This window comes from Sebastes fasciatus, chromosome 24, assembly GCF_043250625.1.
Source record: "Sebastes fasciatus isolate fSebFas1 chromosome 24, fSebFas1.pri, whole genome shotgun sequence".
Taxonomy (NCBI): domain Eukaryota; kingdom Metazoa; phylum Chordata; class Actinopteri; order Perciformes; family Sebastidae; genus Sebastes; species Sebastes fasciatus.
In genome coordinates this window covers 12,612,818-12,629,412 of record NC_133818.1, presented here as the reverse complement: position 1 = coordinate 12,629,412, position 16,595 = coordinate 12,612,818, and the positions used below count along the sequence as shown (strand labels likewise).

General features: G+C 36.5%; 3 protein-coding genes across 4 annotated transcripts; all 3 read right to left on the bottom strand.

Moving 5' to 3' along the window:
* Window positions 1–296: 296 nt before the first annotated feature.
* LOC141763051 (uncharacterized) lies at window positions 297–2,622 on the bottom strand. The gene is made up of 7 exons (XM_074627297.1): window positions 2,568–2,622; window positions 2,012–2,350; window positions 1,651–1,923; window positions 1,401–1,467; window positions 1,340–1,363; window positions 1,094–1,156; window positions 297–527 (listed from the first exon to the last, which is right to left on the bottom strand). Exons 1-7 carry the CDS (start codon window positions 2,620–2,622, stop codon window positions 395–397), a joined length of 954 nt encoding a protein of 317 aa, XP_074483398.1. The 3' UTR covers window positions 297–394.
* Window positions 2,623–3,327: 705 nt separating this feature from the next.
* Window positions 3,328–9,885, bottom strand: LOC141763049 (uncharacterized). Of its 2 annotated transcripts, none has more exons than XM_074627296.1 (6): window positions 9,823–9,882; window positions 8,781–9,119; window positions 8,420–8,692; window positions 8,137–8,236; window positions 4,297–4,359; window positions 3,328–3,730 (listed from the first exon to the last, which is right to left on the bottom strand). In XM_074627296.1, the coding sequence occupies exons 1-6, from the start codon at window positions 9,875–9,877 to the stop codon at window positions 3,598–3,600; spliced, it is 963 nt and encodes a 320-aa protein (XP_074483397.1). In that variant the 5' UTR covers window positions 9,878–9,882; the 3' UTR covers window positions 3,328–3,597. The 2 variants fall into 2 exon arrangements, with proteins under 2 accessions (XP_074483397.1, XP_074483396.1); XM_074627295.1 differs by lacking the exons at window positions 3,328–3,730; window positions 4,297–4,359 and adding exons at window positions 7,051–7,458; window positions 7,883–7,945 and having other exon boundaries at window positions 9,823–9,885.
* Window positions 9,886–11,424: 1,539 nt separating this feature from the next.
* LOC141763325 (uncharacterized) lies at window positions 11,425–13,881 on the bottom strand. The gene is made up of 6 exons (XM_074627895.1): window positions 13,820–13,881; window positions 13,248–13,586; window positions 12,895–13,167; window positions 12,587–12,686; window positions 12,333–12,395; window positions 11,425–11,557 (listed from the first exon to the last, which is right to left on the bottom strand). Exons 1-6 carry the CDS (start codon window positions 13,872–13,874, stop codon window positions 11,425–11,427), a joined length of 963 nt encoding a protein of 320 aa, XP_074483996.1. The 5' UTR covers window positions 13,875–13,881.
* Between the last annotated feature and the right edge of the window lie 2,714 nt (window positions 13,882–16,595).

Genomic DNA, 16,595 nt, shown 5'->3' with positions numbered 1-16,595 from the left:
ATATATATATAACAAAAACATGTAGTGAACATAAGTGAAATACCTTATAACATTAAAACATCATTGCTTTAATAACCAAACCAATACAAATTAATATATGAAATGAATAAGAGAATAAATTATATTTATATTTATAAAATATATTTATTTTTTTATCTTCATATGAAGTTCATATTCTAAATATAAAAATACAAAAAGCAGCAGCAGATAATGTATGTATAAAAAGACGTACAAAACAAAGGATGCTTCATCTGGATGCAACAGTGAATTAAAACTATCACCTAAATTATATTTCAAAATGAAAACTACTGATCTGCTGGAATCAATGAACTGGTGCAGACATGTTCTCTGTGTTGTGGCATTAACAGTCTTGTGGGTTATTCTGTGGTACTAATTAGTTAACTGAGTTAAAAGATAATTTTCTTGCTTTCCCAGGTGATGCTTTTGGGTGGTTGTGGTTTTTATCTTTCTCAGTAGACGTCTGTAGCCGCAGCTCGTTCTCTTCCTTCATTAAAGGTGTTTTGAACCTTCAGATAAAAACAAGATATTAGTCAGTTTCCAAATCATTCAGAACAACAGTGATGTGGATAAACATGCAGACTGTGAATACACAATGTATCGCAAGTTGGTAGCCTGGTTCACCTCCAACATCTCCCATTTGATCAGTGATTCCTCCAATTCAGTCTGATTATCAAACTAGTTACATGCTAGGTAGGTTCAGCCTCCATTTGGTAAAGAGGACCTATTGTGCTCATTTTCAGGTGCATACTTATATTTTAGGTTTTTACTAGAATGTGTTTACATACTTTAAAGTTAAAAAAATGCTTTATTTTTGTCATACCGGATGTGCTGCAGCACCTCTTTTCACCCTCTGTCTGAAACGCTCTGTTTGAGCGTTTCAGGAGCAGTGTTTCTCTCTTTGGCGTGGACTTTGGGCTTTATAACTTTGCAGACATTTTACATGCACAAAAAACTTTATAACACTCTAAAGGAGAGATGAAAAGCACAAAAGCATAATAGGTCCCCTTTAAATCATTTTTGCAAAGAAGCATAAATATGTACGTGTAAGTGAAAAATTAATAAATTGACTCACTCATGAGTGTCTTTGATTGCTTTTTGTGGTGTGTTCTTCTTCTCATAGTCCCTGTGTGACCGACTGAAGAATTTAAGAAAAGTCAAAGATTAATTTGTGGGTTTTGTCTGAAAAGATCTCAATCAATCATGAGCATAATAACAGCAGTATTATAACAAGACAGGTGTTCAGTGCTTCTTAAAGTGAAAAACATAAGTGCCAGTACTCTGTTATTCACATGTCTCACAGTAATAAGTTTATAATTACCAGTTCCAATGTTTCCGTATAAGCAGGGCGGTGACGATTGCAGCAACGCCACAAACACAAGCAAACACAAACACAAACACAAACACAAACACCGGCCACAACCACGGACACGATGATCAGAGTGAAATCTGTAAGAAAAGAGGGAAATTAGTGACACTCATTCATAAAGCAACTACAGATCAAATGGTGTTATTGATCTGAGACCACCTAAAGGTAAAATTACAGAAATCCTCACTGTTAATAGATCCAGATTCCAACAGACCTGAGCTATAGTGTATTTATGAATCAGGATGTTTGGAAGTGTTTCTCACCATCATCAGACGACTGTTTGACCTCAGGAATCATCATAGACACCTCTATCTGAGGACCAGAGAGCACTCTCACTGCACATCCAACCCATGTGCTGTTGCCATGTAGACCAGACAGCCCAGCTGTAGTGGTGACAGTGACTGTGCCGTTGGTGTTGGTGACGCTGGTAGAGTTGTAGTGAGGGACAGTCAGTGTTACTGTGGGAGCAGGTCGAGCTGTGGCTGAGCAGGACACAACTGTTGATTCTGTGACGTGAAGAAAGGGTCCATGCAGCTCTGCAAAGATAAAATATTTAAATGATAAAACATTACAGAGAAGACAGATAATTAATGAAATGTCTCTAATAACACAGCAGGTTCTCACCATAGAGCTGCAGGCAGGTTGTAGCAATGAGAGCACCTTCAGAGAAGGTGTTAAACATACAGCGATAGCACCCTTCATCCTCCTCCATCACCCTCCTGATAACTATGGAGCTGTTCTGCAGTCCAGCATCTTTAAACTGCAGCTTACTCTGAAAACCAGCATGCACTCTTTCACCAAATCGTTCACTGTAAGTAGCCATGTTCTTCTCTCCCTCTGGTAAAATCTTCTGCCATGTGACTTGCAGAACATCTCTAGATTGCATCAGGTGACAGGTTAAGGAGGCCTCATCTCCTACAGCTGCCTCCACAGTGTGCTGGGTTTCTATCAGAGCTGTTAGACCTGCAGGAGATGACAGCACACATTGTGTTAGGATGTATTTTTCCCTTTGCAAAATATGATATAAATAAGAATTAAACAATGCAAAATCATTAGCCACCAAAACGATGTGCAACAGACAATAAACATGCAGGAATCACACAGCTGCGCTTTCAGATTATCAGAATAATAAATGACATGTCTAGACCTTTATAACATTGCTGTATCATCTCTTTCTCACCTTTCTGAAAGACTCCCAACACACAAAGGAAATGTAAGACTGCACGGTCCGCCATTATTGTTCCACGCTGTACTGAATCTACCGTCAAACTTTAGTGGAAGTGAAAGTTTATGAAGATCCAGGCCGCGGACCAGTCAGGGAGAAGGAATGACCTTTTCTCCTTTCTTTTTTTCTCCAACAAGCACACTAGATGGTGCTATCACCTCACAGGACATTTCCTTGTTTTAACTCTCCAAAGTTCTGTCTTGGTTTTTTTAAATTTGTGTCTGTGTTCCATGATGTATATTTACAGATAATTAAATAGCCCTAGAACTATCCATATGTATACATATATATAAATATATACACATATAGATATACATATATATGTGTGTGTATATATATATATATACACATACTGTAGATATTCATATATACACATATAGTATATGTATACATATATGCACATATATATATACACACATACTGTATGTGTATATATGTGTATACTGTATATATGTATGTATAAGTGTGTGTATATACTGTATGTAAACATACATACAGTATATGCTGTATATACATATATAAACACATATACAAACACACGTATATGTTATTATTATATACTTATATACATACATATAAACACACATATATATATATATATAACAAAAACATGTAGTGAACATAAGTGAAATACCTTATAACATTAAAACATCATTGCTTTAATAACCAAACCAATACAAATTAATATATGAAATGAATAAGAGAATAAATTATATTTATATTTATAAAATATATTTATTTTTTTATCTTCATATGAAGTTCATATTCTAAATATAAAAATACAAAAAGCAGCAGCAGATAATGTATGTATAAAAAGACGTACAAAACAAAGGATGCTTCATCTGGATGCAACAGTGAATTAAAACTATCACCTAAATTATATTTCAAAATCAAAACTACTGATCTGCTGGAATCAATGAACTGGTGCAGACATGTTCTCTGTGTTGGGGCATTAACAGTCTTGTGGGTTATTCTGTGGTACTAATTAGTTAACTGAGTTAAAAGATAATTTTCTTGCTTTCCCAGGTGATGCTTTTGGGTGGTTGTGGTTTTTATCTTTCTCAGTAGACGTCTGTAGTCGCAGCTCGTTCTCTTCCTTCATTAAAGGTGTTTTGAACCTTCAGATAAAAACAAGATATTAGTCAGTTTCCAAATCATTCAGAACAACAGTGATGTGGATAAACATGCAGACTGTGAATACACAATGTATCGCAAGTTGGTAGCCTGGTTCACCTCCAACATCTCCCATTTGATCAGTGATTCCTCCAATTCAGTCTGATTATCAAACTAGTTACATGCTAGGTAGGTTCAGCCTCCATTTGGTAAAGAGGACCTATTGTGCTCATTTTCAGGTGCATACTTATATTTTAGGTTTTTACTAGAATGTGTTTACATACTTTAAAGTTAAAAAAATGCTTTATTTTTGTCATACCGGATGTGCTGCAGCACCTCTTTTCACCCTCTGTCTGAAACGCTCTGTTTGAGCGTTTCAGGAGCAGTGTTTCTCTCTTTGGCGTGGACTTTGGGCTTTATAACTTTGCAGACATTTTACATGCACAAAAAACTTTATAACACTCTAAAGGAGAGATGAAAAGCACAAAAGCATAATAGGTCCCCTTTAAATCATTTTTGCAAAGAAGCATAAATATGTACGTGTAAGTGAAAAATGAATAAATTGACTCACTCATGAGTGTCTTTGATTGCTTTTTGTGGTGTGTTCTTCTTCTCATAGTCCCTGTGTGACCGACTGAAGAATTTAAGAAAAGTCAAAGATTAATTTGTGGGTTTTGTCTGAAAAGATCTCAATCAATCATGAGCATAATAACAGCAGTATTATAACAAGACAGGTGTTCAGTGCTTCTTAAAGTGAAAAACATAAGTGCCAGTACTCTGTTATTCACATGTCTCACAGTAATAAGTTTATAATTACCAGTTCCAATGGTCCCGTATAAGCAGGGCGGTGACGATTGCAGCAACGCCACAAACACAAGCAAACACAAACACAAACACAAACACAAACACAAACACCGGCCACAACCACGGACACGATGATCAGAGTGAAATCTGTAAGAAAAGAGGGAAATTAGTGACACTCATTCATAAAGCAACTACAGATCAAATGGTGTTATTGATCTGAGACCACCTAAAGGTAAAATTACAGAAATCCTCACTGTTAATAGATCCAGATTCCAACAGACCTGAGCTATAGTGTATTTATGAATCAGGATGTTTGGAAGTGTTTCTCACCATCATCAGACGACTGTTTGACCTCAGGAATCATCATAGACACCTCTATCTGAGGACCAGAGAGCACTCTCACTGCACATCCAACCCGTGTGCTGTTGCCATGGAGACCAGACAGCCCAGCTGTAGCGGTGACAGTGACTGTGCCGTTGGTGTTGGTGACACTGGTAGAGTTGTAGTGAGGGACAGTCAGTGTTACTGTGGGAGCAGGTCGACCTGTGGCTGAGCAGGACACAACTGTTGATTCACTGAAATGAAGAAAGGGTCCATGCAGCTCTGCAAAGATAAAATATTGAAATGTTAAAACATTGCAGAGACGACAGAGAGTTATATAAATGTCTCTAATAACACAGCAGATTCTCACCATAGAGCTGCAGGCAGGTTGTAGCAATGAGAGCACCTTCAGAGAAGGTGTTAAACAAACAGCGATAGCACCCTTCATCCTCCTCCATCACCCTCCTGATAACTATTGAGGTGTTTTGCAGTCCATTATATCTAAACTCCATTTTATCTGTAAAGTCAGGATTCACTCTTTGACCCTAGATTCTGTGGTAATAAGCAAGGTTCTTCTCTCCCTCAGGTAAAATCTTCAGCCATGTGACTTGCAGAACATCTCTGGATTGCATCAGGTGACAGTATAAGCAAGCTTCGTCTCCTACAGCTGCCACCACAGTGTGCTGGGTTTCTATCAGAGCTGTTAGACCTGCAGGAGACACAACTCATATAAATTATTATAAGATACACCATAGAAATCAATTCAAGACATGTTTAAAATGTGATCAGAAATCTGTCTGTATTATAACTACGCACACCCATTAGACACTGAATGTATGTACAGTATGTAGTAGTCTATTGTTATGATGACCCCAGTTAGGTCCACTCATTGCCACACCATGTTCTTTAAATATTCAGTTTTCTCTTTAATCTGACTTAATTTACTTTGTTTAAATATAGCTAATATATTTTGTTAAACTTTCAAAATGATAAAATATGAATTAACCAATGCAAAAGTATTAACAAAGCGTAATGAAGCAGTTGCCATAAATAATAAACATACTGTAGTCACACAGCTACACTTGCAGTTACTTACAGAACTTACATAATAAAGACATGTAGTGAACATAAATTATAACATTAAAACATCCTTGCTTTATTAACCAAACAAATATAAATTAATATGTGTAACGAATCAGAGAATAAATGATTAAAAACACATCAACTATACTACTATGATGTAAATAATGAATTAACCAATGCAAAATCATTAGCCACCGAAACGATGTGTAATTACGCAGCAACAACAGACTAAACATGCAGGAATCACACAGCTGTGCTTTCAGATTAAGACAAATAAATGACATAATGGCTAGACCTTTATAACATTGCTGTATCATCTCTTTCTCACCTTTCTGAAAGACTCCCAACACACAAAGGAAATGTAAGACTGCACGGTCCGCCATTATTGTTCCACACTGTACTGAATCTACCACCAAACTTTAGTGGAAGTGAAAGTTTATGTAGATCTAGGCCGCGGACCAGTCAGGGAGAAGGAATGATCTTTTCTCCTTTCTTTTTTTCTCCAACAAGCACACTAGATGGTGCTATCACCTCACAGGACATTTCCTTGTTTTAACTCTCCAAAGTTCTATGTCTTGGTTTTTTTAAATTTGTGTCTGTGTTCCATGATGTATATTTACAGATAATTAAATGGCACTAGAACTATCCATATGTATACATATATATAAATATAGACACATATAGATATACATATATATGTGGTATACAGTATATTTGTATATATCTACACATACTGTAGATATACATATATACACACATATATATGTATACATTTATGCACATATATATACACACACACTAACTGTATCTGTATATATGTGTATACTGTTTATATGTATGTATAAGTGTGTGTATATACTGTATGTACTGTATAGATATATACACAGTATATACTGTATATACATATATAAACATATATACAAACATACTTATATGTTATTATTATATACTTATATACATACATATAAACACACATATACTGTATATATATATATATATATATAACAAAAACATGTAGTGAACATAAGTGAAATACCTTATAACATTAAAACATCATTGCTTTAATAACCAAACAAATACAAATTAATATATGAAATGAATAAGAGAATACATTATATTTATATTTATAAAAGATATAGAATTTTTTTTTTCTTCATATGAAGTTTATTGTCTAAATATAAAAATACAAAAAGCAGCAGCAGATAATGTATGTATAAAAAGACGTACAAAACAAAGGATGCTTCATCTGGATGCAACAGTGAATTAAAACTATCACCTAAATTATATTTCAAGATCAAAACTACTGATCTGCTGGAATCAATGAACTGGTGCAGACATGTTCTCTGTGTTGTGGCACTAACAGTCTTGTGGGTTATTCTGTGGTACTAATTAGTTAACTGAGTTAAAAGATAATTTTCTTCTTCCTTCCAGAGATGATGCTTTTGGGTTGTCGTTGTTTTGATTTCTCTCAGTAGGCGTCCGTTTCCGCAGCTCGTTCTCTTCCATCTTTAAAGGTGTTTTGGTCCTTCAGATAAAAACAAGATATTAGTCAGTTTCCAAATCATTCAGAACAACAGTGATGAGGATAAACATGCAGACTATGAATACACAATGTATCGCAAATTGGTAGCCTGGTTCACCTCCAACATCTCCCATTTGATCAGTGATTCCTCCAATTCAGTCTGATTATCAAGCTTGTTGGTGGGTAGGAAAATGAAGCCCCCAAATAAACAGAGTGAACACGGATTAAAGAGGACCTATTGTGCTCATTTTCAGGTGCATACTTGTATTTTGGGTTTCTACTAGAACATGTTTACATATTTTAAAGTTCAAAAAACGCTTTATTTTTCAGCCGCACCTCAAGCACAAAAGCATAATAGGTCCTCTTTAAATCATTTTTGCAAAGAAGCATAAATATGTACAAGTGAAAAATGAATAAATTGACTCACTCATCCGTGTCTTTGATTGCTTTTTGTGGTGTCTTGTTCTCCTCAGAGTCCCTGTGTGACCGACTGAAAGATTTAAGAAAAGTCAAAGATTAATTTGTGGGTTTTGTCTGAAAAGATCTCAATCAATCATGAGCATAATAACTGTGAGACAGCGGTATTATAACAAGACAGGTGTTCAGTGCTTCTTGAAGTGAAAAACATAAGTGCCATTACTCTGTTATTCACATGTCTCACAGTAATAAGTTTATAATTACCGGTTCCGATGTTTCCGCATAAGCAGGGTGATGACGACTGCAGCAGCAACACAAACACAAACACAGGCCACAACCACGGACACGATGATCAGAGTGAAATCTGTAAGAAAAGAGGGAAATTAGTGACACTCATTCATAAAGCAACTACAGATCAAATGGTGTTATTGATCTGAGACCACCTAAAGGTAAAATTACAGAAATCCTCACTGTTAATAGATCCAGATTCCAACAGACCTGAACTATAGTGTATTTATGAATCAGGATGTTTGGAAGTGTTTCTCACCATCATCAGACGACTGTTTGACCTCAGGAATCATCATAGACACCTCTATCTGAGGACCAGAGAGCACTCTCACTGCACATCCAACCCGTGTGCTGTTGCCATGGAGACCAGACAGCCCAGCTGTAGTGGTGACAGTGACTGTGCCGTTGGTGTTGGTGACACTGGTAGAGTTGTAGTGAGGGACAGTCAGTGTTACTGTGGGAGCAGGTCGACCTGTGGCTGAGCAGGACACAACTGTTGATTCACTGAAATGAAGAAAGGGTCCATGCAGCTCTGCAAAGATAAAATATTGAAATGTTAAAACATTGCAGAGACGACAGAGAGTTATATAAATGTCTCTAATAACACAGCAGATTCTCACCATAGAGCTGCAGGCAGGTTGTAGCATTGAGAGCACCTTCAGAGAAGGTGTTAAACAAACAGCGATAGCACCCTTCATCCTCCTCCATCACCCTCCTGATAACTATGGAGGTGTTTTGCAGTCCAGCATATCTAAACTCCATTTTATCTGTAAAGTCAGGATTCACTCTTTGACCGTAGATTCTGTGGCAATAAGCAAGGTTCTTTACCCCCTCAGATAAAATCTTCAGCCATGTGACTTGCAGAACATCTCTGGATTGCATCAGGTGACAGTATAAGCAGGCTTCGTCTCCTACAGCTGCATGCACAGTGTGCTGGGTTTCTATCAGAGCTGTTAGACCTGCAGGAGACACAACTCATATAAATTATTATAAGATACACCATAGAAATCAATTCAAGACATGTTTAAAATGTGATCAGAAATCTGTCTGTATTATAACTACGCACACCCATTAGACACTGAATGTATGTACAGTATATAGTAGTCTATTGTTATGATGACCCCAGTTAGGTCCACTCATTGCCACACCCCGTTCTTTAAATATTCAGTTTTCTCTTTAATCTGACTTAATTTACTTTGTTTAAATATAGCTAATATATTTTGTTAAACTTTCAAAATGATAAAATATGAATTAACCAATGCAAAAGTATTAACAAAGCGTAATGAAGCAGTTGCCATAAATAATAAACATACTGTAGTCACACAGCTACACTTGGAGTTACTTACAGAACTGACATAATAAAGACATGTAGTGAACATAAATGATAACATTAAAACATCATTGCTTTATTAACCAAACAAATATAAATTAATATGTGTAACGAATCAGAGAATAAATGATTAAAACACATCAACTATACTACTATGATATAAATAATGAATTAACCAATGCAAAATCATTAGCCACCCAAACGATGCGTAATTACGCAGCAACAACAGACTAAACATGCAGGAATCACACAGCTGTGCTTTCAGATTATCAGAATTATATATGACATAATGGCTAGACCTTTATAACATTGCTGTATCATCTCTTTCTCACCTTTCTGAAAGACTCCCAACACACAAAGGAAATGTAAGACTGCACGGTGCGCCATCCTGATACTGTACTGAATCTACCGCCAAATCTACAGAAAGTGAAAGTATCTGTACAACCAGGCCGTGGACCAATCAGGGAGAAGGAAGGACACCTCAACCAAATGAATCATTAACAGACTGCTGTTCAGCTACTCAGTACACTGAACTACTGATTCAAATCAACAGTTGTCTAATATCATGGCAAAGATGATAATTACAACCACAGGCTATGAGCTATTAAAGTCCAGGTTTATAAATGAATTAAAATGCATGAATGTAGGTCTATCATTGACATGAACAGGTGCCACATGCACATTTAAAGAGGTAACTTTCCCAATCAAAACAGGAGGGATAAATCCTGCCTACATGTGTGTTGACTCAGCAGAGATCACATTAAATGAGAAAAAGTTGATCTACAGGAGAACAGATTAAATATCTGAAAGCACTACAGAATACCTGAGAGCCTTACTGCATTATATTCCATTATATTTTGTCACTTGCCACCTGAATTTTGTGTTTTCCTTTACATAAATAAGATACATATCCACCATAAAAGGATGCAGATGTGCACGAGACATTTTCGCCACAGCTGGTTCAGTCCCAGAGGACAGATGTTATGTTATTTATTCTCATAATCATGTCAATTATGTGGATGTAAATCTTTCTCTTGCAACGTTTAACACATGAAAGTCATAAAACAATTAATTGATAAAACATTATAGTAACACATATAACAACTTAACCCAAAAATAAATATTAAAAAATATTCTAGTCAGGGACACTAAGAAAAATATCAACTGCTTCAGAAATATTTATTAAAAAAATAGAACAAGTTTAATATTTTGTGGCAAAGTTACAAGTCAATTAACGCATACATGGATTTAAAGTTAAGTCGCTGACACAGATATGAGTTCATGATGAGGGAACAAAACTACTATAAAAAAAAGCATATCTTCACCATTAAAAGTTATAAAAAATAATTTAGATATGTTGACATTCCTGGATTAAGTAAACCAACTAGTACCATTTCAAGATATTCCAAATCAAGTTTGCTGCAACTAAAAGACATGAAACTTACCAGCTGACAGATGAAAGTCCACAAAGACAAAGTGAGCTCCCTGTGCTTGAGGTGCTCTCTGTGCTACAGGTAATGTGAGACTGGAGCAGGAGAATCCATGCTTCAGAGATTTAACTACGACTGAACTGTTTCCAGTTTCCTGCTGCTGACTTTCAGCCCCTGATCTGTCTGAACAGCCTCAACTCTACTGCAGTACATGAGAGGAAAGCAGGACCTCTAGTGGCCATGTTGTGCACCTGCTGCTAAAAATATGCAGCAGACATTCAATGCAAACTCTGTTAAAAAACAAAAAGCAGAAGCAGAAAATGTATGTATATAAAGACGTACAAAACAAAGGATTCTTCATCTGGATGCAACAGTGAATTAAAACTATCACCTAAATTATATTTCAAGATCAAAACTACTGATCTGCTGGAATCAATGAACTGGTGCAGACATGTTCTCTGTGTTGGGGCATTAACAGTCTTATGGGTTATTCTGTGGTACTAATTAGTTAACTGAGTTGAAAGATAACTTTCTTCCTTTCAGAGATGATGGTTTTGGGTGGTTACGGTTTTTATCTTTCTCAGTAGACGTCTGTAGCCGCAGCTCGTTCTCTTCCTTCTTTAAAGGTGTTTTGAACCTTCAGATAAAAAACAAGATATTAGTGAGTTTCCAAATCATTCAGAACAACAGTGATGTGGATAAACATGCAGACTGTGAATACACAATGTATCGTAAGTTGGTAGCCTGGTTCACCTCCAACATCTCCCATTTGATCAGTGATTCCTCCAATTCAGTCTGATTATCAAGCTAGTTGGTAGGTAGGAAAGTGAAGCCCCCAAATAGACAGAGTGAAGACGGATTAAAGAGGACCTATTGTGCTCAGTTTCAGGTGCATACTGTATTTTGGGTTTCTACTAGTACATGTTTACATATTTTAAAGTTAAAAAAACTCTTTATTTTTCTCATACCGGCTGTGATGCAGCACCTCTTTTCACCCTCTGTCTGAAACGCTCTGTTTGAGCTCCCACCCTCCCAAAAAGCCCAGTCTGCTCTGATTGGTCAGCTGGTCCACTCTGTTGTGATTGGTCAACCGGACCAAACTCTTCAGAATCTGCTCCAGCTCCGTATTAACTTGCTTTGTTTGAGGGCGTGCCAAACTAGCAGTTATGCAAACGTGTTACTTAGTGACATCACCACGTTACAGAAGAAAAGTTGGGGCTTCAAACAAGGTGTTTCAGGCAGCTCAGGAGCAGAGTTTCTCTCTTTGGCGTGGACTTTGGGCTTTATAACTTTGCAGATATTTTACATGCACAAAAAACTATATAACACACTAAAGTAAAAAGCACAAAAGCATAATAGGTCCTCTTTAAATCATTTTTGCAAAGAAGTGAAAAATGAATAAATTGACTCACTCATGAGTGTCTTTGATTAATTGTTGTGGTGTCTTGTTCTCCTCAGAGTCCCTGTCTGACCGACTGAAGGATTTAAGAAAAGTCAAAGATTAATTTGTGGGTTTTGTCTGAAAAGATCTCAATCAATCATGAGCATAATAACTGTGAGACAGCGATATTATAACAAGACAGGTGTTCAGTGCTTCTTAAAGTGAAAAACATAGGTGCCAGTACTCTCTTATTCACATGTTTCACAGTAATAAGGTTATAATTACCGGTTCCGATGTTTCCGTATAAGCATGGCGATGACGACTGCAGCAACAACACAAACATAGGCCACAACCACGGACAACACGATGATCATGTTGGTGAAATCTGAAAGAAAAGAGGGAAATTAGTGACACTCATTCATAAAGCAACTACAGATCAAATGGTGTTATCGATCTGAGACCACCTAAAGGTAAAATTATAGAAATCCTCACTGTTATTAGATCCAGATTCCGCATCAAAACCTGGAAAATAAAAACAACAGACATGAGCTATAGTGTATTTATGAATCAGGATGTTTGGAAGTGTTTCTCACCATCATCAGACGACTGTTTGACCTCAGGAATCATCATAGACACCTCTATCTGAGGACCAGAGAGCACTCTCACTGCACATCCAACCTGTGTGCTTTTGCCATGGAGACCAGACAGCCCAGCTGTAGTGGTGACAGTGACTGTGCCGTTGGTGTTGGTGACGCTGGTAGAGTTGTAGTGAGGGACAGTCAGTGTTACTGTGGGAGCAGGTCGAGCTGTGGCTGAGCAGGACACAACTGTTGATTCTGTGACGTGAAGAAAGGGTCCATGCAGCTCTGCAAAGATAAAATATGATAAAACATTACAGAGAAGACAGAGTTATAGATATGTCTCTAATAAGACAACAGGTTCTCACCATACAGCTGCAGGCAGGTTGTAGCAATGAGAGCACCTTCAGAGAAGGTGTTAAACAAACAGCGATAGCACCCTTCATCCTCCTCCATCACCCTCCTGATAACTATGGAGCTGTTCTGCAGTCCAGCATATCTAAACTCCAGTTTACTTTCAAAACCAGCATTCACTCTTTCACCAAATCGTTCACTGTAAGTAGCCATGTTCTTCTCCCCCTCTGGTAAAATCTTCTGCCATGTGACTTGCAGAACATCTCTAGATTGCATCAGGCAACAGTTTAAGCAGGCTTCGTCTCCTACAGCTGCCTCCACAGTGTGCTGGGTTTCTATCAGAGCTGTTAGACCTGCAGGAGATGACAGCACACATTGTGTTAGGATGTATTTTTCTCTTTGCAAAATATGATATAAATAATGATTTAACCAATGCAAAATCATTAGCCACCGAAATGATGCATAATTACACAGCAACAACAGACTAAACATGCAGGAATCACACAGCTATGCTTTCAGATTATCAGAATAATAAATGACATAACGGCTAGACCTTTATAACATTGCTGTATCATCTCTTTCTCACCTTTCTGAAAGACTCCCAACACACAAAGGAAATGTATAACTGCACGGTGCGCCATCCTGATACTGTACTGAATCTACCGCCAAAACTACATAAAGGGAAAGTTTGAATAAAGTCTTCCTCCCTGTAATGATACATCCAGGCAGCAGACCAATCAGGGAGAAGGAAGGACACCTCAATCAATCAATCATTAACAGACTGCTGTTCAGCTACTCAGTACACTGAACTAATGATTCAACAGTTGTTTCTAATATCCTGGAAGATATATAGCTAAATTATTAGTCTGTATTTATCCATTAGGTGTTATTAATTCTAAGGTCTCAGGTCTTTCTGACAGGTGAAGAGGAAGATAAAAGGTTTATGTACACTAGTCTCATATATTTTCACATATATATTTTGGAAGGAAGATGGACTTTGTTTCTGTGTCCCATGATGTATATTTACAGATAATTAAATGGTCCTATAACTATCGATATGTATACATACACATATAATGTATATACACATATAGATACATACATATAAACACATATACTGTATACATATATATAAACATATATACATATATATATAAATAAATATATATACATATATACACACACTTATATGTTATTATATAGTTACATATATACATATAAACACATATAAGTGCTGTAATGATACAATATGTGACAGGGACTGCATCAGTTCACAACTTCTCCTCAGACTACTGTGAGGGAAACATAAAATAACAATTTTAAATAAATGCAAAATAAACTAAATATGCTCTGCCTCACATGTCAATGCAATTACAGGGTAAACACAGTGACTCCACGCATGTACACACACAACATTAGAAGAGTAACGACACACACATTAGTTTTATGCAAATCCCACAAGAAACTACATTACCCATAATGCCACGGGTCAGGAGGCGCAACTCTTAAACCAGCGGCGGCACTTCAAACGAACACAGTAGGCAACAATGCGATGCTAACTCTGCAGTAACTTTAAAACACCTTGCAGTACAGACTTCCACTTTATACATTACAACTGTCTTCTATCATTCTTTCAGAATATAGTCACGGTATCGTGAATTAACACTGAAATGACATTTAGAAACGTGATTCTCCGTCAACATAACTGTTTCTGTATCAGGTCCAAACACACACTGACAGACACCTTCTCACATCTCGCATGTACCACAGTTCAACTGAGGGGTTCAACAATGAAAATACCAACATACTTATATGAAAATAAAGGATAGATTATATATTACCCCTTTTGTTTGTGTTGACAACAATCTCACGACATTGTTAAGATTAATCTAGCATAATCATTCAATATTAAATAAAATTGTAAGAGTACTAGAAATCCGTACCCCCCTCTCATCATTGGCAAATGGAATATCCCCTTTTTGAGACAATACCATTTCACACAGTTTAAGGGGAGTTAAAGTTAGCTGGAATACCAAAACACACCATTACATATATAAAACAAACAAAAACATGTAGTGAACAAAAGTTAAATCACTTATAACATTAAAACATCATTGCTTTAATAACCAAACAAGTACAAATTAATATATGGAACGAATCAGAGAATAAATTATTAAAAACACATCAACTAATAGTAACACACATACAGTAGAATCTTTACTACAGTTAATGTGCATCAGAGGTTCATTGAGAAATAAATAACTTGAGAACACAAACATCAAACATTAAAGCGCAAAGAAAAGTGCAACACATTTATATATTATGTCTATTTTGTAATATATTGTGAAGAAATTATCACTACATATGTAGCTAGATATAAATATGCTGGATTTGGAATAAAACAATCACCTGATTGCTTCACACAACTTTCACAATAAATTAATTCATAAGTAGATTTAAACATATTTAAATTTTTAGTACAGGTCACTGATACAGATATATGAGTTTATTATAAGAGTATTCTAAAAAAAAAAGTGCATGTTATTATCAGTAAAACATTTATATCTTCATAGACAGGTCCTGGAGAGTTTCAACATAAAAAGTTAGACAAACTAATTTAGATATGTTGACATTCCTGGATTAAGTAAACCAACTAGTACCATTTCATGTTATTCCAAATCAAGTTTGCTGCAACTAAAAGACATCAAATTTACCAGCTGACAGATGAAAGTCCACAAAGACAAAGTGAGCTCCCTGTGCTCTCTGTGCTACAGGTAATGTGAGACTGGAGCAGGAGAACTGAACTGTTTCCAGTTTCCTGCTGCTGATTTTCAGCCCCTGATCTGTCTGAACAGCCTCAACTCTCCTGCAGTACATGAGAGGAAAGCAGGACCTCTAGTGGTCATGTTGTGCACCTGCTGCTAAAAATATTCAGCAGACATTCAATGCAAACTCTGTTAGTGTTTCAACTCCTACTCTATATTCTTTTATCTTCATATGAAGTTTATATTCTAAGTATAAAGAGCAGCAGCAGAAAATGTATTTAAAAAGACGTACAAAACAAAGGATGCTTCATCTGGATGCAACAGTGAATTAAAACTATCACCTAAATTATATTTCAAAATCAAAACTACTGATCTGCTGGAATCAATGAACTGGTGCAGACATGTTCTCTGTGTTGTGGCACTAACAGTCTTGTGGGTTATTCTGTGGTACTAATTAGTTGACTGAGTTAAAGAAATAATTTTCTTCTTCCTTTCAGAGATGATGGTTTTGGGCGGTTGTGGTTTCCATTTCTCCCAGTAGGCGTCTGTGGCCGCAGCTCGTTCAGTTCTGTCTTTAAAGGTGTTTTGAACCTTCAG

What these genes read in the sequence shown, in the direction of transcription:
- LOC141763051 (XM_074627297.1), bottom strand. Translation starts at nt 2,622, where the DNA reads ATGGCGGACCGTGCAGTCTTACATTTCCTTTGTGTGTTGGGAGTCTTT. An exon ending in AACCTGCCTGCAGCTCTATG is followed by an intron (nt 1,924 to 2,011) that starts GTGAGAACCTGC and finishes TTATCTTTGCAG; the next exon opens with AGCTGCATGGACCCTTTCTT. An exon ending in GCAATCAAAGACACTCATGA is followed by an intron (nt 528 to 1,093) that starts GTGAGTCAATTT and finishes TTTTATCTGAAG; the next exon opens with GTTCAAAACACCTTTAATGA.
- LOC141763049 (XM_074627295.1), bottom strand. Translation starts at nt 9,877, where the DNA reads ATGGCGCACCGTGCAGTCTTACATTTCCTTTGTGTGTTGGGAGTCTTT. An exon ending in AACCTGCCTGCAGCTCTATG is followed by an intron (nt 8,693 to 8,780) that starts GTGAGAATCTGC and finishes TTATCTTTGCAG; the next exon opens with AGCTGCATGGACCCTTTCTT. An exon ending in ATGCGGAAACATCGGAACCG is followed by an intron (nt 7,946 to 8,136) that starts GTAATTATAAAC and finishes TAAATCTTTCAG; the next exon opens with TCGGTCACACAGGGACTCTG.
- LOC141763325 (XM_074627895.1), bottom strand. Translation starts at nt 13,874, where the DNA reads ATGGCGCACCGTGCAGTTATACATTTCCTTTGTGTGTTGGGAGTCTTT. An exon ending in CAAACAGTCGTCTGATGATG is followed by an intron (nt 12,687 to 12,894) that starts GTGAGAAACACT and finishes CTTTTCTTTCAG; the next exon opens with ATTTCACCAACATGATCATC. An exon ending in TTAATCAAAGACACTCATGA is followed by an intron (nt 11,558 to 12,332) that starts GTGAGTCAATTT and finishes TTTTATCTGAAG; the next exon opens with GTTCAAAACACCTTTAAAGA.